This window comes from Dermacentor silvarum, chromosome 3 (genome assembly GCF_013339745.2).
Source record: "Dermacentor silvarum isolate Dsil-2018 chromosome 3, BIME_Dsil_1.4, whole genome shotgun sequence".
Taxonomy (NCBI): Eukaryota; Metazoa; Arthropoda; class Arachnida; order Ixodida; family Ixodidae; genus Dermacentor; species Dermacentor silvarum.
The window spans coordinates 206,392,261-206,414,556 of record NC_051156.1 but is presented as its reverse complement, the minus strand read 5'-3'; the positions used below and the strand labels follow the sequence as shown (position 1 = coordinate 206,414,556).

Here is a 22,296-nt window from a genome sequence, read left to right as displayed (position 1 = left end):
CGTGGGTTCAACTCCAACCAAAGGTCGTGGGTTCTAGTGCCTTAATTAACTTCGCCTTAACACCAAAAGTCGAGGGTTCGACTCCCACCAATGGTCGAGGGTTCGTAGCCTTTTTGGACCATGGTAACGCCAACTCCGGATTTTCCGCCTCATGAGCCATATAATGCGTTCGCATTAATAAAAGGAGAAAAACAGTGTCGAAGATGTAATCAGCTGCCAGTCCAGAGTGGCCTATAGCGATTATTTCTAGCGAGTCTCCAAGACGTGCTACGTCATCCGAGCTTTGCAAATGGGCACGCGTGCACGTACCAGTGGCGTGCACTGTGCGGCATCCCTGGCGAGCGCGTCCACCTCGGCGTCGAGCGTGGGCGACGGGCTCTGGAGGCGCCAGCGCAACAGGCAACGCGCCAGCCGCGAGAAGCCCAGCGCCGCGGCCAGGTGCAGCAGGCTGAGGTCGGGCCGCGTCAGGGCGCGCACGGGCGACGAATCGCCACCGCCGCGCGGCAACCACGCGCCCCAGCGCAACTCCTGGCACAGCGACACGAGCCGCTCCTCAAACGGACGCTGCCGGTCCGCGAAGCCCTGCGCGCGAGAACCGACTCAAGTCTCTTAACAGACGACCAGGTTAATTATTATGGATCCTTCAGCTGCAGCCACAAAACTTAACAGAGCAATTAACAAGCTAACTGTGACTTAGCTAAGCCAGTGGGGAGCAGCAATCGAAGTGAGATTGCACTGCTCGATTGAGGTCGCGAAAACGGAATGGTATCTGGATAGCGCAGCAAAACACGGACACAAGAAGAAATGAATACGAAGACGAGCGCTACCTATCAACGACGAAATTTATTTCCGGGGTCGGTCGTTCTAATACCCCCCCCCCCCCCCCCCAAAAAAAAAAAAAAAAAAAAAAAAATCGTGCACAGCGATATCAATATTTCGTTCGGAAATAAATTTCGTTGTTGATAGTCAGCGCTTGTCTTCGTCTGTGTCCGCGTTTTGCTGCGCTCTGCAGATACCATTCTATGATCACCAACCAACAAGCCCTTATCGCCATCCTTTTTGCAAAAATGGTCCACCATTTTCACCATTACCACCAGTAACAGTGCAAGGCTGAGAATGGTTTGAGCCTGCGGTAGAGTAGGACGCATGAAAAAATGAATGTTTGGTCATTTATGTTAATTAACGCATATCCCTGCAAACAGGTGGACCTTAATTGACTAATAGATCTTAACTTACCATTTCCCTAATTGAAGAACCATGTTTTGTCACCTTCATCTCATATGTGACATGTCTCTATGTCCCAGTGCTGGTATTGCATCAAATTTGTGGTTTAGACAACTTTAGGCATAATTCAACATGTCAGACTTTTCGCGAACACATCTTCAACCTGATGTGTAAATGCTATTACCGGAAACGTACGCTTGTAAAATAATTTAAAAAAGAACACTTGCCTGAGCCAAAACGCCAGGGAAGAGGGTGCCACCTTTGTTTCCCAAGGAGAGCCTGGCTTCGACCATTTCCAGCCGCTCCAGCAATGAGAATTTGAGAGTGCCCTCTGCAAGGTAAAGTACAAAACACTAAATATTTGCAACAAGCTTGCGTCCTCGCAGTGTTTCAAAAGAAAGTCCCCGCGACATTTCATTTTAACCATAAGGCTTCACTTGACCATGCCATACTTTTGCGCCTACAACCCACACCTACACATAACAAGCGCCTCAAAACAAGTCTCGAGAAAGAAAAAAAAAAAATATGGAGAAACAGGGAAAGAGAATTAAGGAGTCCGAATGTATAAACCACGCGACAATATTCGCGTTGAAATATGTGTAAATTCCACGAAAGGAAGCAGGCACAATTTCAGGTACAATCAAGAGAAAATTTAGTTACGTTCGTTCAGTCATAACTTATTTTACTTTTGCTATCTGTTGAATTATCGTGCAATCTGACCTCAATGCGGAACGCATTTGTAAATGCAAACCTTGCCTTTAAATGTGGCTTCACGGCAATATAGGCCTTATTGCTGTGAAGCCGCTTGTGACAGTAAGGTTCGCATATTATATAATCAGGTTTCAAGGTTTTCGGTTACTTTGCCAATAATCGGCGTACTTTTTCGGTTTTTATTTTCACCAGAAAATTAAGGTTTTCTTGATCAATAGATTTATTTCAGATGAACTATCACCAGCTTTTCTCCGTGGCCATTTTTTACGTCAAGATACCGTTCTTTTCTTTCGCGACGTACACGCATCCCAGCTGCGCACCGACTGCCATCTTAGCCCGCTCGTAAGTTTGCTTTCACAGATCCTTTTCAGTTAAAACTGAATTCCGAAAAACATTGCCACATTTTATTATTAATTTTTTTCGGTTTAAATCGATAGCGCCGATCGCTAGATATAACCCACCTTCTCACTTCACAGTTAAAATTTGTCAAAATTTTGTCTTTTTGACTTCAGCCTCGGCGGTCGCATGTCGATGGGGGCGAAATGCGAAACCGCCTGTGTACCGTGCATTGGGTGCACATTGAAGCACCACATGTGGTGACAATTATTCCGGCGCCACCCACTACGCTTGCCTCATAATCAGATGGTGGTTCTGGTACGTAAAATCACCTATTTTTTTCTTGAAATTTGGTGCAGATTATAGAGAGAAAATACAATAAATTCCAAAGAGACTGAAAGGCACGCTTTTACACTATATACGTTAAAAAATTGTCCCTTGCTATGTGGATCGTGGCTCGAGGTATTCACACATAATAAAAAATTGGGATTTGATATATAACAAGTACGGCAGCTCGCCTGCACAGCAAGCATATGTTTTGCTGTTTATACACACTAATTGCTTTATTGTGAATACCGAATGCCTAAAGGTATATACTGGGCCTTGGTACTTACCGTCTACACCAAACCAATCTTTGGCCTTTTGAGTGCTGACGAGAGGCTGCTCACGGTACTCAAAGATGACTGAATTGGATATGACAAAGCCTTCACAGGCTACCTGGAGTGTTACTAATCCGGCTTCATGGGCTGGAAAAAACAAAACAACGCAATTGAAAGTTCGATAACGTGCACTTGGATTCTGCACTGTCATAATTCCAATGAAAACTATAGTAAAATGTTTAGTGTTGCTGGAAGATCTGCAAGAAAATTTGCGGGTGCACATTGAATTGACAAAGTAATTTCCCTTGAACTGAAATTCAAGCCTGATCATTTTTAGTGTGTTTCAACAAGACCAAGAAAAACAAAACTAAGAAGAATTAATGGTGGGTCACTTATACATATAATGACATCATCAAAACAACTTGAAATGCAGAGCATACAGTAAGAAAGTTTTGATATAGCAAGCATTTACCTGGACAGAAGCATCGCAGCACGCCGCTTTGAACTAGCGTTGTTGGTACACTGACTCCATCAAAAAGTATCATATATGGTGAAGATGACGAGTACCACGGCCCTGTGATTAGGACCTTTACACCACCCTGTGATTAGAAGATAGAAGTAAAAAAGAATGACAGCAAATTATACTGTGAGCATGGCATCGTATGTGACTCTGTAGCACTGTGCGCATGAACTAGATTTGGGGTTTACAAAGAAAAGAAAAAGGACAGTGGTTGCAGAAGGTACAGGAAGCATATGTATCAACACCCACCGCCTTGATCAGATTGAAACCATTCAGAAAAGAATATTGACCTGCTCATAACTTAGCACATACGATGTGTGCCCTTCGCAAACACCAGAGAGTGCTGCATGTTATGTGCTGGCAAGAATCATTATTTATGACACAGCTAATTTTATTCTAAGCTGATTTCTGTTTATGCCATGCCTGCTTAAGGCTTGGTTAACACAGAGTACAGCTTGTTTTTAAGATATTTCTACATTTATACTAGATATTTCTATATCTTATATAAGATATATCTACATTAGATACTTCTACGGTCTGCGATATGTAATACGACTTCACGCGCCCACAAAATCTAGTTTGATGTATTCCAATATCGTGTATGTGATGGCAAGATATCTTGAAATTCTTGTGCTTTCATGAACACTTCCTTCATTTAGACTTGCGATGCACAGTTAACCTAGTCATGCTATTTTGTGCTCCATCTCAACAGATTTTTTTTTCTAATGCATCTGAACAACCACGAAAGGGCTGACCGCTGTACCAAATAAGTTGATACTGGCAGGAACTTCTTAAAGCTCATCCTTGAAAGTTAGTCTTGACAGTCACACTTAGTGCTCAGCTCTGGCTCGATTTACAGGAGTGGGCAACTGTGCAGCTTACATGACTGAGATAGCATGAACCACATGAGCAACTTTCCTCATGTGGTTCTATGCATCATCTTGAAAGAAAAACGCTAACTCCAGAGAGTCTGTAATGTGAGACAACTATTACTTTCTGTGGGGGAATTGTGCCACTAAGTTGCATCACGAAGCGTGCCCACTCACTTCTGTGTAGGACCAGTCAGGTGAGTAGTCAGTGATGTTGGCAGTGCCTTCGCGGTAGGTCATGCCCGAGTGCGACGACTGTGTGCTGGGCGTCTTGTTTGATAGCGACAGAGTCCCACCACTGCCCAATCCGGAAGAGGAAGACGATAAAGTGCTTCCGGTACCACCAGACGACGGAGTGGTCGTTGTGGTTGCTGCCAAGTCAGAGTTAAAGTCGTCCCAGTTCGGCAGGTCAGTCAGCATGTCGAAGGTATCCAGGTTGAACACCTGTGTTGGCAGACGTTAGGCGTGTGTGAGAGTGTGACAATGTTGGACTAACTCACGAATATTAGGAAATGGAAGGTGTTATCAATTCGACATTCGCATGGTTACGTAGGGTGTTAATATTTGTGTTTATGCATACATTATTGTAACCTTTTTTTCAGAATGCATGAAAATTGCAGACAGTATTTTCGTACAAGCTCCTGATGACGTAGTGTAAGTAGATAATATACTGAAATATATATCTGGGCCCAAACACTCACAGAAACAAGGCGCAGGTACGGTCCACTGGAGCACTTACACAAGTACACCATTGCAGATGATTGCTGCTTTGCAAGCGTGCTTTCCCACATTAGCACCATAAATGCGGGAAAGCCCGCAATATAAAATACTTTGCTTTGGTGGTTAGAGAAGGAAGAAAAAAAAATTATAAAGAGAGAAGAGAGAGAGAGAAAGAAGAGAGAAATCATGATAGTATTGCAGGGCCCCTAGGACCACTATAATTCCTGAAAGAGGTTCAAAGAATCCTCGTAACGGGACTATAACATCAACACAGGTAAGAAATGTTCTAAGAAAGAGATGCAACTAGGAGAAGTCGTAGAATGCAGGTCTCACTTACGATAACAAAAAATTAAGGTTTACAAGAGGCACCATAGCGGAGGTCCTGGGTTTATTTTCGGCCACCTAAGGCTCTTTAACCTGCGCTAATATGTTAGCACAGCTGCACTTTTTCTTCCCGATAACACCGAGATGCGGGCTACCGGGGCTTCGCATAGAATCTAACATGACTACAAGCCAAAATGTTTTCTCTCTGTTCATTTTCATGCGCCGCAATGAAACTAATCAAGAAAATTCCAGCGAATGATAACGGCAACGGAACCCTCTCTCCATGGCGCACATTCACAATGCGCGGCCCCGCAAGGGTGCGCGCGCGCAGTGCCTGCAGGACGCACCTCTTCGTCGGGGGTGGAGATGTCGTTGTCGATGAAGTCCATAGGATTCAGGTCGACTGTGTCCGAGTCGGTGGGCCCGTTCTCACTCTTCACGAGCACCCCACCACCCGACGACGAGTCCGACGAGGGCCTCCTGTTGTGCGAGGAGGCGGCCAGGTTGGCGGTCAACGTCTTCTGGATGCCGTCGTGGCTCAGGTCGAGGGAGTCGTCGAACAGCCCGCGGCCCTCGGTGGCCGACGCCGTGGGCTCCTTCGAGTCCTCGCCCATGAGGCTGCTGCTGCACAGCTCCGGGTCCCTGTCGCCACCGAACTCCATTTCTTCACCACCGCAGAGAACGCGGCACGTGGGCTGCTGCTCTTCCACCTTCACTTCTGTACGCGTCGTGGTGATCGCAGCCACCGCTTCGGAGCTGCTGCTACTCGAAGAAGAGACCGAACACGGGGTTGTCGACGAGGCCGCCGATGCGCTGGATGCCGCTCCGCCGGTGGACGAGGGCGCCTCCGTGACGGGCGGCGGCTCCTTGCAGACAGCGTTGCTGACCGCCGTGCCGCCGCTTTCCGTCGAAGAGGAAGCCGCGGCTGCGGCTGCGGCCGCAGCGGCAGCCGCCGCGGTGCCTCCGGCGCCGCACAGGAGCGTCACCGGCGTCACGGAGGCGGACGTCAGGCCCGTGGCCGCGGCCGCACTGTTGAGGATGAGCAAGCCGCCGCCTCCCTGCAGCTGCGACAGGTTGAGGATGAACGAAGTGGTGGTGGCGGCTGCGGTGGGCGCTCCCGCGGCGCCGGCCTCCCGCACGGGCGCCGCAAGGATGACGCTGCCGCCGCTCGCGGTGCCGCCGGATGCAGCGGCTGCCGTGGCGGCGGCGCGGCCCTCCTTGTGGCCCAACGTCACCAGGGGGCCGCCGGCGGCCGTCACCACCGATGAGGACGAATGTGGCGGCTGCGGCACGGGCGTGGGCGTCGACGACGTGGCCGCGGCGCAGCGCGTCTTGGGAGAGATGATGCGGTGCAGGCTGTGGCCGCACTTCTTGGACGCACTGCTGGCACTGCCGCCGCTGCCGTCGGCGGTTGCCGTCGTGCCGGCGGCGACGGCGGCTGCCGGCGAGGGCGTCGACGACGACGCGGCCGAGAAGGCCTGCGGCGCGGAAGAGGGCGCCGGCGGCGGCGTGGGCGTCGAGGCGGGCGACAGCGACGTCTTGGTCGTCGAGTCGCAGGGGCACTCGTGCGTGCGTGCGCCGCTTCCGCCGCCGCCGGCGCTTCCGCCGCTACCAGCGCTGCCTTTGGCCCGCTGCTTCTCCATGAGCTGCTGCACGATGGCCTCCACCGTCTCGGCCGTCTGCGCGAACACGGCACGCGGGTGCCGGAGGATTAGAGTGCGCGTTGCCAAAGCGCACGACGTACCCAAGTAGGCAAATAACGTGCACCAAAGAGCGAAGGGAGATTATTACACAGGAAGCGCATTGTCGAGGTATTTACTGCCGTCGTAGTTGCCTGGCTCGCATAAAAAGAGGCAAAAATGTCGCGAAGCGCTCTTTGATTATAGCGTGGCTGTTATACTAAGAATAAATGAAAAAAAAGAGAAAAGGTTCCGCCGAGTTGCTATTTTGGCACTTTCAACAATCATCCACAGAGTAGGAACGGCTACGAAGGCAGACGTAAGTGCGACGGAAGCTTTACAGTGAGACACGTGCATACGATAACAAAGCTGCTACTCATTCGTCTTCCTTTAAATATCTCAGTTGGCTCGACCAAGGAAAGCAAAGATGGACGTTGAAGTAAGAGCCATAAACAGTAAGAAAGTTCTCGCATGTACTTTAGAAGGTGCATAAAAAAGAAAAGAAAAAGAAAAAAAAACCGTCAGCCATAGAGATCACCACGTTAACTGTCAATTAAATGTTCAAACATGCGGCCTACCCCGGACACATTCATAGAGCCACACATGACCCAGTATTGGTGATAACGCGCAGTGGGAATGATCTACTCACCGACACTTCTAGCTCATTGTTGAGGTCCGGCTCGTTTTCGCTGTAAACTGCGGGACAGAGAATGAGAGAGAAGGAACGAAAACCTTCATTCAGACCGAAATGCTTGGGTAAGAAATTGGAGAACGCTTACGCTTCGCCTTTAAGGGTACAACGCGCTAGCGTTATCGAGACCCGTTCGCATCGCATCGTTCGCATACGGCAAGTAGGCTTCATTCACTGCAACACTGAACGTGGGAAAGCCAGCTTACAAAGACCAAGCTTACACCGATCTCTTTAAAGTCGGCTTCACTAATACAGAAATGCATTGCTGGAAAGAAGTTTTTTTGAATGGCAACATAAGTGGTCTTACATTAAATTTCAAGGCCCTATCACTTTGTTATTATTTCATTAATTGTTTGCTATTACCCTGACGCGCGCGCGTGTCCAAAACGAATTAGCAGGCGAAGTCCCAATTTGACCTGCCTAGGATGCGAGCGCCATCTGGATATCATTTTAGCAAGTAAAATACCCGAACACGCGGCTGTAGGTTTGGTAGAAATGCTGGAAAAGGGGTTTGTGTTTGAGTTTCCTCGTAGCAAAATTAGATTTTCTCGTACATTCAAATTACAACCCGACGGCGAATTCGACGCCGAATTGTAAAATCGTACTTCACGATTTTTCTGACGGATTTCACTGTGAGAAATTCAATTTTTGTTCACCAAAACCTTGCACCACGTGGAGGGCCTGTGCGGTCGGGGTGGTTGGGGTGATTGGAGATGATTTTCTCCGCCACCCGCCGACATCGCATGCCGACGCCGGTTGCCGACGCCGGATTTTCTGCGACACAAGGCCCTTAACGCTGTCGCGTTAAAAGGGCTCATAGGTAGGACGTGACTACGAATCTGCAATGCCAATAGTAAACAAGCAATAAAGCGCAGTAAAGCCTGAATCATTCTCATATAAGCGAGAATGAGACATTTAAACGTCCTCACTACGCGATCGTAGAGCCAAACAGATTAATGGTGGACAATAGAAAGAAAATTTTCAAAAAATGCGTATTTCTCTTTTTTTCCCCCAGGAAAGCAAACGCGAATCGCTAAAGGAAGGATCACATTAACAGCCCTGCAACTGCTCGACGAAAGCAGATAGCAAAATCATACGAGTAAACTACACCTGTTCGAGCGTCTAAAATCAGACGAAATTGATATTACAGGCGGCTCTATATCACACTGGCTATCCTGTGAACTGAACGTCTGGGAAAGTCATGTAAACGAAGCAACAACGCCACATAAGTCGAGAAGCGATCGTAGCGGCCTGCACATTTGTTCCGGACCGGATTGGACGTGGGAGGTAAAAGGCACTCACACATGGGCTTGAGTTGCGAGACGAGCTCGTCTTTGGTCCACTCCTTCTTATCCGCGCAGTAGCTCAGCGTGGGCGCGATCACCATCTTGTTGTCGTCGCTGTACGGCACGTTCAAGTAGTGTACCAGCACGATGTCTGGGTTCTGCGCGGACATATGTATGGCCTCGGTCACACCAGCAAGCCATCGAACATTGACGGCGATGCGACGGATTGCCCGATCTGCCTCCTCAACATTTTTCTTGCCACCGAAGATTCAGTTACTTTCAATGGTTCTGCGTATATTTTATCTATATCTGCAATATATCAGATTGTAGCCTCACTAATTCATGTACTGTACAGAGGGAGAGAAACACAAGTGATTAGTGAAATAGATTTTAAACACTGCCAGAAGGCCATCGTCGAGAGTGAACGATTTTTTCATTGAAGGTTATGCAAAGAGTTACAGCCGAACCAAACGACGAATGGCAATGATAAGCGGGAGATGCAGGCGTCTCATCCTCCTCAATGGATACGACTTCCCGCCAGTAACATGGGTAAATCGGCGATAACGTGACACGTATAGCTGATACGCTGTCTTGGCGCTCATTTACCATAACTAGGCCCCCGCGCCATTAAAATTCACACGTCATCAGCGGCTGAAGTACGGCTTTGCAGTGCGCCGTGTTGTCCATCTGACATAGTAGGTCGGTCGCGAAAGAGAAGCGTTGAGACTGAGGAGGAGAAAACGGCCGAATCTCCAGCTTATGATCACTGTTCGTCATTAAAACAGGAAAGTCGGGGCAGCCAGCGGCATCGGTGTGAGTTACGTCATATTTGGTACCGAAACCTTGGGGACGAACCAAACACGGTACAGTCTGGGAACTCAGGAGAACCCGGGAACAAATGCAAAAGTAGGTGCTTCGATTGCCGGTTTCGTCACTAGATAATATGAACCGAGACTGATGTCATGTATGCCGCGAGTTCTTACTTTTTTTCTTCTTTTTTTAACGGATGATCAGCGGGGACATCTCCTCTTGAAGCAACACATGCGATGATTTGTGTACAGGAGTAAACGAAAAAGGCGACGCCTTTTCACAGTGGCTGAAAAACGATCATCTGCGATGCAGCGCGTAGACTTTGCACAAATTTTAAGAAATAGAAATACACGTCAGAGCAGTCTGCTGAGTAATATACTAAAGTACGTAAAAAAGAGATAAAAGCGACATTTATTTGCAATTATCACAGTTTCAAATACAAAAAATAAAGCAAGAGGAGAAGAAAGAAAAAAAAAAACTTCCCTGACCTGTAGTTACGATTAGCAAAAGTATGTCTCGTTTAGAGCAAAGAACATGAGTCCGTATACCCGCCAACTTTTTACGACGATTCTGTAACAGCTTACTTGTAATGCGGCCAGCATTAGGTTAAACAGAAAATGTTTTCGGATACCTGTATGCACTAATTGTATGCACTGTATGCGCTAATTCAACATAGAACACCAGCAATAAATGAAGGGCGTTAATACAAAACAAAAGAGAATTAATGTCCACCGACCACGCACCGGAAAAAAAGAGAAAGATAACACAAAAGCGAGCACATTTGGCCAGTCACACCATTAGCGAACTTGTGGACATTAAGATAAGCGATCTGCTCAGGCTCGGCTAATGAACAATGCCACAGGATCAGCAAATGCCTGTTGGCGGCATTAGCAGCGTTTTCGTTTCATCTGCTCAGAACGAAAGTATACACCGTCTCTGCATTTAGGCGCTATACTCTGGCGCAAAGTTTGAAAGTTGCAGCACGTAGCATCACGTTAGTGTTTTAATTTTTCTTACTTAATTTTTTTCTATCACCTTTTATTCTTTTACTACCTTTCCCCCAGCACAGGGTAGCCAGCCGGTACTTACACCGCATGGCTAACCTCCCTGTCGTTCCTCCCCTTTCACTCTCTCTCTCTCTTTGCGCTCATCAAGAGCGCGTTTCGTGCTTCACATAGGCAATAACGAGACCGTTCTCGCTCCCAGATAAAAAAAAAGGAATTACGAAAAAGAAAATGAATAAAAAATAAGAAATAAATCGGGAACTAAGTCAGACGTTTTGACTAAACAGAAGCGAAGGCTGAGGATTCTCTTTCTTTCTTTCGTTTTCATTTATGCAGATCTCGTCGGCACAATACGCCGTTCCGATGGCGATGAAGCAGCACGCATAAATAAACGAACATCGTTCGGCGTCCGCTCCAATGCTGGCGCTCCGAAACAGAACCTCACGCTACAGATAGCGGGGCAGCGGGGAGTAAAAAAGCGCAGCGAAACGCTTCAGCTATATCAAACTCTCTTCCGTACAATGCGAACTATATACGCCTAATGAGAGACCCAGATGATAGCTCGGTACGCGCGCGCCACTCGGAAGATTCCGGTACAATGCGAAAAGCCCGTACACTTTAACGAAACAACGCACAAGAACGAAAACGAAAGGAACGGCCGCGTTTCGGCAAGTGCGCGAAGAACAGAGAAGGCGATGGTTGTGGGGAAGCAGAGCAGGGAAGACGGAAGGCCGTGGCTTCCAAACGAGCGCCCGTCGCGCGTTGTTCGACGAAGAATATTCATCAAGCCGGACGGGCAGCGCTGCGCCGCGCCGCGCGCGCGAAGGCCATTCCCGTTTCATCCATCTTCGTTAGCTCCCGTGTCCAACAACAGCGGATCAAGTTCGCCACGCCTTGCGCGACTCTTCGAGCGCCAACGGCGTCGGCGGGCGCTCGTTTACTACGTGCAGCACGGCCACGGGCCCACACCCCGCGACCTGGTCGTTAGCTGCCAGAACTGAACCTACGCGCAGGAGCGCACACCGCGGCATCCAAACACAGCACTGCCGGCAAAAAAAAAAAAAAAAAAGACAAACAATTATAATGGACGGCATGGCGGTGTGAGGAGTAACTATACTCCGCAACAAGCCAGCTCCAGAACCATCAGTTCGAGGAACGCCCCCCCCCACACCACACACACACACACACACACACTTCGAGGAAGGAAAATCGCTACGGGCGCGTAGGGAAAACGAAGACAAATAGAGCGGCGACGCGAACTTCTTTCGGTTTGTGTGCGCGCGCCCGCACGTGCGTGAACCTATAGAAGTTCCGAATATGCAGCAGGTGCGCCCTGAGGCAAGCATGATGCTGAAAAAGAAAAGATAAGGGAAACAAACGCGTCGTTGCCACCGAGCCCGATGTTTGATCATGCCGGCGAACTTTGATCAGCGAATATATACAAGGGCCTGCTGGCGGAAACGAATCCTCGCAGCGCGCGCGGTGTGAATGCGAAGGGTCCCTTTGTCAGGAGGAACGCGAAGTAGCTTGCTCTACCGGCAGCTGATCGTTAGTGAGGCGTGACTGCTTTCAGTATAGATACATCGGATGTCATAGTAATCAAGCAGAAAAAAGAGAAAACTTCCATCATCAACGGCCAAATACAGGCAATTGGCGGTGAGAAGCAAAAATGGTGCTAACCATGCACGATAAACTAGACGATAACGTGATGATTAGGATGACAATAGATAAATTGAAAAAAAACAACAATCCAAGATAGCACTGCCCTCCCTCCTTCTCAACCTTTCCACCACATTCCCATCGAAAAAGAAAAGACGGTTGAGAAGGGCACAGCTTATGAGACATATGCAAAATCTGCCCGACTCTTGGCCAATCCCCGTGAGTGGGTTTGTGCCAACGACTTTAGGGTCATCATTATCATCATCATTATCAGCTTATGAGACACCTGCGGAAAATACGGACTCCACGGCGGTCTCAAGAGTTGCAATGACATACATTCACAATCAGGACGAATTATCTCATAGCTGTGAGTATTCGTAAGGATCAACCCATCTCATACCGTCTTGCCTAGAGAACCAACACATACCTGAAGGAGCCAGTAGCAGCGGCGGTGAAAGGTTGGCAGAATCGCAGAGTGAACATAGCACCCGTAGATGCACTGAAAATAAACATAAGGAGACACGTTTTAGTGATTGAGCGTGCATGACATCACGGAGCAAACACATAATTTGTGTACACAAATATCCCAACGCGGAACTGAACTCTCGACCTGTTCCTCTCCCGATCTCATCTCCAAAGAATAGGAGCTTGAGCGATTTGGTAACGGTGCATGTTGACGGAGTCCACAGCGCACACATATACTAAGGAAAAAAAGGACGGGAACATCATCGAAATGCACCGTTGTCAACTCGCCCACGCTTCACCAGTGCACGCTATATTTCTCGTACATCGGGCCCTTGTGGTGTTTCCTCTCAGTGCTCTTTCACTCTGTCACCCTGCTTGTCCTTTTTCCCCTCTCTCTTTCCCTTCCGCTCTCTTTTTTATCCCCCTACTTCTTCTTTGCACAAATCAAACATTTTTTTTTTGATGTCATAGTGAACAAAAGACGACATTTGTAAGTTGTTAAGCATCATCGAGTCTTGTTGGACTCCTTGCGAGTCCATGAGTAAATGACCTTCTGAATATTATGTGACTAATTAATTCATTGAAAATGTTAGCGACAGCACAATATATCGCCGGCTTCAACACAATGTTAAATTATTAAATGAATGAAGGATAATGATTACTCAAGTAAAACATTTCAGCTATTTGGCAGTTCGCAGCCAAACGCGGGGCAGTCACTTGCAATTAAAAACAGCACAAGAAATAATCTGGAACACAATCTACAAAATGAAACATCACACTTCTCAGTCACACGTATAGACTGCAGAAAAATGTCTTCTGTTGTTCACAGGCATTTTACAGAAGCAAGCACGAGTTCTTTGAAGGGACGCGAAAAACCGCCCCAGAATAAACTGATAAGTTTTTTTTTTTCAGAAGTCTGTTTTCATTCACGATGAGGGAATAAATAGTTGATTATTACTGAAGAAAACGAACGCCAAGTATATCGTTCTTGGATGTCGCGCTGAAACCTAAGCGCCAGTATGCGGCCAATGTGGCGCCACGGATTTCGAAGTATTTTGTTGTACTTGGACCGTTTTGGCGCAAGAAACGCCGTGGAGTCGAATTCAGAAAGATTTTCGTTCGTAAGCGCTCTTCGCTATTGGCTGGCCACCTCTACTAACGATATGTCCAGCATAAGGATTGGCCGGAATTTGCTCTTACGAACAGTTGTATCGCAAGAGTTTTTTTGTGAATGCGGACTCTGTTCCTTTAGGGTCATTATTTTTTTTTCCGTAGCACGACAAAAATTATCCACCCGCCTTGAGCAATGGCCGTCCGTGTACAAACCTTTAAATGTCCACTAGGCCATGTGTATCGGTTCATGAAACTACGCGTTCTGTGCAAATATTGTATCGTGATGTAACCCGCAAGTATACCCCACGATTGCTGTGGTCTCTTATGACGACACTTATTCTTTAGTAAAGCTTAGGAAGCTAGCTAGCTACATGCAGCCGCTACACACTCGAAACTAGCGTTTGTCTCATTCGAGCTAGGACACCCTTTTCCGGTGTTTACTTTTCCCCCCAGAAACACACTGCGCGCGAAGCGTGCTGTTTGTTCGAAGCTGGTGACGTTTTCTTTTTTTCTTTTCTTTTTCGTCATCTTCAAGACATTTCCTCCACCTTCTAATGCAACTTTCCCGTGTTCCTATTTCTGCTTTTAGGTTTACCCTTCAGAGATAGTGCTGAAAGCAGAAGGAAGTGCCACGATTTCCCGTCGTCAAGCTACTTCCAGCTAATGCATCGAGGTTGCGTCTAGTGTACATTCGGCGTATAGTACCGTAATGCACCCCTACTGCCGTTCTTCGTGCGGCTTGTTTGTCAGATCCTTTAGGACATGTGTAAAGAGCTCAGTATATCGCGTATAGTGTGGCGCCTGAAGTGTACACGCCCCAGGGAATTACAGTTCGCCGCGCAGGGCGAATTAAAGTACTCGCTCTTGGGATTTTTTTTTGTTTCGTCTGGCGCACTGTGAATTTCAAACTGTAAGCAACTGAGAACGATAAGAAGTAACGCGCTTGTCCGTTTCTCTCGGTCGCGTTGTGGTTAGCACTCCGAACTTTGAGTTCGGCGCAGCCAATCGGCCCGAAACTGGTAGACTGGGAGCCATCTTTCTCCTTCGAGCATGCTCTTCGCGTGTAAACGCTTCTTCTTCTCTAGTCAGATTTAACAACTCTTCCTTAGTAATTTAAGACTTATTCATGTCAAAAATGTTCTTACGCGTTGAGAAAATATGTACGTGCTTTATATATACAGGCATTTTCTTTTTGTACTGGACTAGGTACTACCTAACCCCCTTTTAAATCTGCGAACAGCCTGATTGCCTTTGCCATGGCGCAGATATGAAAAAAATTTCCTATCACACGCTCCTTGTGGTTTCTTCTGTTCGTTTTTTTCTCTCTCTCTGCCGTTGTCTCGAATTCCCCATACTAATTTTGTATGGGGAATTATATGCATAACGGGTCCCACGCTGTTTATGTCTGTTAATGCCGAATCGCTTTTAACCTGCCTCCCCCGTGCACTCCCTGTTAAAAATTTGTGACAGAACTGACGTCACCATTGGTGCAGATTTGAATCGTCGTATCATTTTACAGATTCCTACTGCTGGCACAATGGGATAAGCGCAAGATGTCCCGAGACTGCTCGTCAAACTCGTATCGCTCACTTACTCTAGCTCGAACAGTTATACGCGTTCGTTCGCTTAGTTCTCTTGTAACAGCGAAGCTGTTTAAAAGCCAGCCGTAATTTCTGGTGCGTATCAAGAAACTACCAAGAAAGAAAAGAGCCTTTCCTGCCGAAGCGGATTCAAACCCGCCTACCCCCGGTCCCAAGGCGAGCGTCGTAACCACTGGGCTATACAGCCACGCTTGCAGAAGATGCATTTATGCGAACCATATGATTGCGTTCAAGCGTCGTCATCTTCGTCAACAGCTGGCGCGTTCGTACGCTCGTGCTCTGCGAGGTGATGAGGTTTTGCGCGCTATGAGAGCGAGAGAGAGAGAGAGAGAGAGAGAGAGAGAGAGAGACGCATTCACGGAGCGGGTCTCCTGGAACGCGGTGTCGGCATTTAAACGCGGTGTCGGTGTTGCCAGCTGAGCTATGCAACGCGCAGTGACAGCCGTAAGTCCGAGACGCGCGAAAAGAAATTATCATCATCATGAGTAATAAAATGAAAAGTTCGCGCGCACTTCCGGGATATGCTGGGCTACGATCGCCCAGCTTCGCCGTTTTGAAGCGTTGCGCGGCCGAGTGCAAGGTTAAGCGTGTTTTTCCTCAGAGTTGCCTAAGCTTTACGCACAAGCCCCCAATTCTTCGCGTGGTCGCGCACGAAGCCACTGCGCGGAAGAAAGTAGTGTCGCGGACACGGAACACAGTGCATTCAACTTAACAGGCGATGGAGTACGTCTACTCTGCTTTTGCCTATAATCATGCCAATCGATTTGATCGATTGGTAAATTGAGGGATTGACGGTGTTTAACTTAACAAAGCAACGCAAGGGATAAAAATTCAGTGGCGACATAGCGGTAAATGTGTGAGAAATGCGCCAGCACGTCGCACCTGTTTCATCAAGGTCCTGGATCCGTGATATAAACCGCGTTCACCACATTGCAAAGTGTTATTCAGGAGCTGACTCGACACAGGTCCTGCCTCTTCACGGATATATACTCATATATATATATATATATAGAAGCACGCTCGTCTAAGCTCTCCCATCCACGTTCTACCTCTACCTCGTGACCGGCTTCTCACACTTCACACAAATACACAATGACACTCCTAGTGCTAACGCATTAAATGACGTCATAGCGGTGGGCTCGAGAATATCTTTGACCACCTGGATCTCTTTAACAAGAACTCGAGAGCTTCGCAGCGAGTTTCTAAAAATTCAATTCCGTGTTTTGGTTGCGCGCGTGTGCGCGTGTGCGTGTTATTACCACGATCTGGTTATGACCTACGCCGTGACGGTAGACTCCGGAATAAGTTCAACCACCTGAGCTTCTCTAATGTGCACTGAACGCATTAAATACCACCCTCACCAAATGCGACCGCCGCGGCCGGCAATCGAACCCTCGTCCTCTGCTCGGCAGCAGAATGCGTACTGAACCAGCGCGGCAGGTCCCGACTCCCGACTTGAGTGAACACGTGCTATTCGAGAGGTCAAGGGAGGGGAGACGTGTACGAAAACAGCGCAAAGTGGACTAAGATATGGAACAGGCAGTTTTTTTTTTCGTCAAGAAGAGTTTCCAGCGGTGCCTTTGTTCTAGAAACCTAAAGAAATTAATCTCACATTTTGGCCGAAGCGCCAGGGATGAGCACTCGCAGCCCTGCCTGAGAGAGAAGCGGGTGACTTGAAAGCGCAGCTCCTGTCTGATCCGTTTTAGGAAACAGTGGACGGTCCAAAACACGGTCCAGGGGCGGCACTTTGGCGGCGTGTACGTTGGTAGGAGAGCCCTTCGTCTCCAATTACACCGGACACGGACGTGGCGCAGAACTAATGTGACAGAGAATGCATCAACAGGCAGACCCACCTACGGCTTCGAGCGCATGCGTCCTAAACTCCTGCGCATCAACGGCGTCCCCTCTTTTATCACCGCCCCCTCGCCCCGTCCTTCCTTTCTCGCCGTCAGCTTCTTCTTCGAGGTCATCTACGCCTACAAATTACATTAGGATGATAAACCTGTGCGACACGAAAGTGTTTTCTTCAAATGACGTGACTTTGTGCGCTTGATTAGGCTAGATAAAGAGTAACAGGCTAGATAAAGTTTCCAACAAGCGAGGCTTTATAAAACCGTGTCACGATCATTAGCAACGTGTCTCGCTTCTTTCGTTACCACACGCGCTCTAGATTTCGCCACACACTGTTCGTCAGACAAGAGTTTCGTCTTCCATGCACAAAGCCGTTCGACCTTTACTCGTTTAATGGCACTGCGAATTTTCTTTCCCTTCATACTTCGAGAGTTTCACCTGTCCCGAAAATGACACCGTCGCCGGCGCGCGCAACACTAAGAGGACGACGCGCTATTTATAAATCAATTACCGAGCTTCAAAGCGTCGTCGTGCCTTAAAAGCCTAATGCGCGCGCCTCCGAAAATGCGCCTGGAAGTTCGGACACGAGAACCAACAAAAGAAAAACAAAGAAAGAAGAGGACAGAGACAAACGAAAAAGCAGCGAGAGCGTTCGCTTGAAGGCCTTCTTCGCCCGGTTACATTAACTATATACTACGTCTCACCAATTCCGTGCAGTGCTGTTGATGATGCAGCTCGTGTCAGCCAATCAGTAACGAGAGCCAGTAATGAGAGCGTGCTGCAGAGAAGCTAGAAGGTCTCGCTCAATGTGCGCTGCGAATCCTTCCGTGAATGTTTCATTCAGTCGGCGTCGCGTTGCGCGAGACGGACAATGTGGGAGCCCTTCTTCTTAACCGGTATATTGTAACGATTCCTTTCGCTCGATTCTATTCCTTCCCCATCATTCACCGTTCAGGACTGGTCAATCATGCCGATAACGTAGGCGGAGCGCCGCTCGGACCACTGACGAAGCAGCGTGAAAAATAACAGTGAGCTTCGTGCACGTCTGTCTGTCTCAGTTCATCACGACCTCCTCCTTAGTCTTGCTTCGCAGGGCAGTGTTCCACCATGTCTCAGAACCAACTGGCCCACTACACCACATCATTATCATATAATTGTTACGTTACTCAGGCCCTAGTTGTCCCTTTTTTTGATTGGATGACGCGACGCGTAGCTCACTCTGCACTGTACGCAGTTGGCGAGACGGAGTATAAAGACTCGATCTCGTCCCCCCCTCCCCCCCTTCACCCTACACAACGCACGTCATCATCCCGCATAAAAGTGGCTTCCGTCGGCCTTGCGCCCAAGATACGTGGGAAGTGGGATGGCCGATGGCGTATATGTTAGTGCGCGTCCCCCTGTATGTGCACGGGTGTGAGGCGGGAGGGTTAACTCGGCGAGGAGACGCTGACGCACGTGTGCGGTATAAGAGACGGCGGTGCGCACAATGTTCAACGTCATGCCAGCGCACACGGGCGGGCGGCCACGGTAATTCCTCGCCTCGGCGGAATCGCCGGGGCGCCAAAGCCATTTAGGCTAATTCCGTTGGCGACGGAGCGGTGGAGGGGAGTTGCTCCTTCCCGGCGGAATATCTGTCAGAGCGTCGGCGCTCCGCGTCGGCCTGCTGTACGGGACGTCGAGCTTAATCCGGAACGCGCTTGATCGAGGACGACGCGGACGACAAGGGACAGCTGCAGCATAGGCGGTGTGTACGTGGCGTGGATGCTCCCGCAGCGCTCAGCAGGGTCGCCTCGCCTGGCCGGGTTTCGCTTGTGCGCGCGCCTCTTTTCCCTGTGCCCTCTCAACTCACATCGTATTGTTCTCCTCGCCCTAACACAGCGACGTCAGTCTAGTCGCCAATTAGCTGCCCGCGATAACTACGTGCGGAGCGTAGCGAAGAAAATAATGTAATGCTATTACTGGGCGAAGTATTTAATTCAGCTTGCGAAGAACAACATTTCGCGCGGCGTCAACAGCATGGAAACACCTATTTCCGGCTCTTCGAGACCTCTCTGCCAGCGTCTGCTACTTTTATACTGCTTGACGAATATTTACATCCTCGTGTACAGAAGTTTGAAACCAGAGAAGCGTGTGAGGTATGAACACCGTGTTCTTTCTTCGGTATCGTATGCGCGTACAGACGATACCGTACCACGGCACCTTATCTTCGATATCGTATGCGCATGTAGACGCGGGCTAGACACACAAATCTTTTGTGGCTTTGAAAGAAAAGTAGGGAGAACACTCATGGAGAATAATGACAGACTGAAACAAGCACCAGTCCTGTTTTTTTGAGTCTGTGTTAATTTGCTTGTTTCAAAGCAGCAAACCGGACCGATATAGCATAAACTCACCGCTGCATTAGTTAAGCAGTACAAAATCAGTGGACGATATTTTGCGATTCCCGGCCAGGATTTACTACTACTCGGTGTATAATATCTGCTCCGCCTATGAACGAATGGTCGCCAATACAGTGGTTCTGTTGAAAGTAGCACCTGAGGATGGACACGTAGTGAGGAAACGTGGGCAAACGTCCCCACAATGCTCATGATTTTGGTGACTCAAGTTTTGGAAAAAAAGACGTTTGTGTATGTCCTCATCCGTCATGTTTGTGGGAACGTCTTTTTTCCAAGTGTGTTGCTTGACAAAAATCATGGATTACCAATTAGTCCGTCAGTACCTAAAGTAAGCTCACAAGATTCGACCTCTCCTCAACTTCGAGTCAGACTTGACGACGCCCCTCAACTTCATCCCATGACGTAGAGGCGCTTTCAGTAACCTGTACCTCAACTTTCAACGGCTGCCAGAGGCCTCACATGGACCTCAACGCAATTTCGAAAGAGATTTGACGACCTCGCTCAATTTGATACCATGAGGTAGAAGCGTTATCAAGAGATAGATAGATAGATAGATAGATAGATAGATAGATAGATAGATAGATAGATAACAAGCCTTGATCCATCGGTCTATTTGTGGAAGTGACTAAGGACCTACGCATTTGAAGCTTCCATAGTGATCCACATAAGCGCTTTCAGTAGACCTCACTCAAACTTTCATCGGCGACCTCAACTCGACCTCATCTCAACCTCGAGCTCACGCATGAAGTTGAGGTAAAAAGTGTTTGCCTCACTCATGAAACTTCTGACAGTTGCCAACGACACTTACACCTATAACCCTCGCCTCATTTTGCAAGGTTTAGACCATAATGACGTTGAAGTCGGCCTCACGAGGTAGGAACCTCGTAAGAGTATTGCTTCCCTTTGGTCGTTACAGTGGCGTTACTGCTGATTCATTGACGACTATCAGGAAATGAGCAAGCAGACGCAGAACTGACCCAGACAAACGGTCTACCTTGACAAAAATGGAATTTCTTTCTCGAGCTGTATCCTTGGTAGGCAATCAGCGCACACAGGGTACAAATCTCAAGAACAATGAAATAACCATAGACACGCCGACGCATCCTGGACGCAGGTTTCCGTCTCCAACTTTTCGCTGGCATCCGATGGTGTTAGCAGAGGTTTCTACGCCGACTAAGACTGTGTTGAGCACACACATGGCTATACCTACGTGAATAAAATTGGACGTGGGGGCAGTACAGGATGTTGGAACCTGCTCCAACCCTGAGAGTCTATACAAGGTGTTTCGGCGAACACTTTCAAAAATTCTTAAAGGTTGCTTGTGGCAGATAGCACAATTCTAGTTCATGAGCTGGTCTACTCGAAGAGACGGACATTACTTGCACAAGAAATGACATGCATAATTGAATAATTAACAGAAGTTCACTAATTAGGTTATTAACTAATTAACTGATGGCCCATATTGCAATTTACAAATTGTAGCCGTGGAGTTCGCAAGGCGGATCCACTTGGAACGAATTCTCATGATGACACCAGTTTCGAGATAATAATTCCCGAACTTTGCGGAGAAATGCATTAGCGTTCCAGTTAGGTTCTTAACAAAAGGTCGCTTTATACATTCAAGCACAAAATTAACTGGAACGCCAATGCATTTCTCCGCAAAGTTCGGGAATTAATATCTCGAAAGTGGTGTCATCCTGAGAATTACGTCTAAGTGGATCCGCCTTGCAAATTCCACGGCTACAATTTGTAAATTGCAATATGGGCCGTCAGGTAATTAGTTAAAAACTTAATTAGTGATTTTTTGTTAATTAGTCGATAATGCGTTTCAATTCCTTGTGCACGTACTCTTCGAGTAAACCAGCTCATTAACTAGAATTGGGCTATATGCCACAGGCAACCTTAAATAAATTTTGAAAGTGTTCGCTGAAACACCCTGTATATACTCCACATTACATGCACGTGCCAATGTTATGCGAAGGAGCAGAGAGCTCTGACAGCGACTGCGAATGCTCGGGACCATTGCTCTCTTTCAGCGGACGTGTGGTTGTGATACACAGCGGTTCACGCAAGCATACATTATGCACAAAATTCAGCATGTTTACATGTTGCCTTTATATTAAAGGTCACATACAAAGACATGTAAATACTGCTTAAGAGTCGCAGTCAGACAATGATGTTTCCTGAGCTGAATGTCATTTCCCGCTTGTCTTACGTGTTAAAAAAAAGAGAAAAAAAAAAAAAAAGCTGTCGTGGTTTGTGCGCAGATGCATAAATCCATGAGAACTATCCAGTTGAGAAGCACAAGCCAGCACAATATTCCGCGTAGTTAGGTCGGCACCGACACTGACTGCCTGACCAGCGAGCGGCCGGTCGCAAGTCTCAGCTCTACCAAAGAAAAGCAGCGTGTAGATGGCGATTCGGCCACCATTGGTCTC

The 22,296-nt window shown here is 47.9% G+C and overlaps 1 protein-coding gene across 4 annotated transcripts in view; it reads right to left on the bottom strand.

The window, feature by feature from the left end:
* Window positions 1-22,296, bottom strand: part of LOC119446537 (calmodulin-binding transcription activator 2) — a 493,330-nt gene that overhangs the window by 24,587 nt on the left and 446,447 nt on the right. For all 4 annotated transcript variants that reach the window (XM_037710984.2, XM_049664202.1, XM_049664203.1 and 1 more), the window contains 9 exons: window positions 12,860-12,931; window positions 8,976-9,117; window positions 7,632-7,678; window positions 5,651-6,982; window positions 4,437-4,703; window positions 3,343-3,469; window positions 2,886-3,017; window positions 1,452-1,555; window positions 310-582 (listed from right to left, as the gene is read on the bottom strand). In XM_037710984.2, coding sequence (XP_037566912.1) covers window positions 310-582; window positions 1,452-1,555; window positions 2,886-3,017; window positions 3,343-3,469; window positions 4,437-4,703; window positions 5,651-6,982; window positions 7,632-7,678; window positions 8,976-9,117; window positions 12,860-12,931 — 2,496 coding nt within the window. The remainder of the gene's footprint in view (window positions 1-309; window positions 583-1,451; window positions 1,556-2,885; window positions 3,018-3,342; window positions 3,470-4,436; window positions 4,704-5,650; window positions 6,983-7,631; window positions 7,679-8,975; window positions 9,118-12,859; window positions 12,932-22,296) is intronic.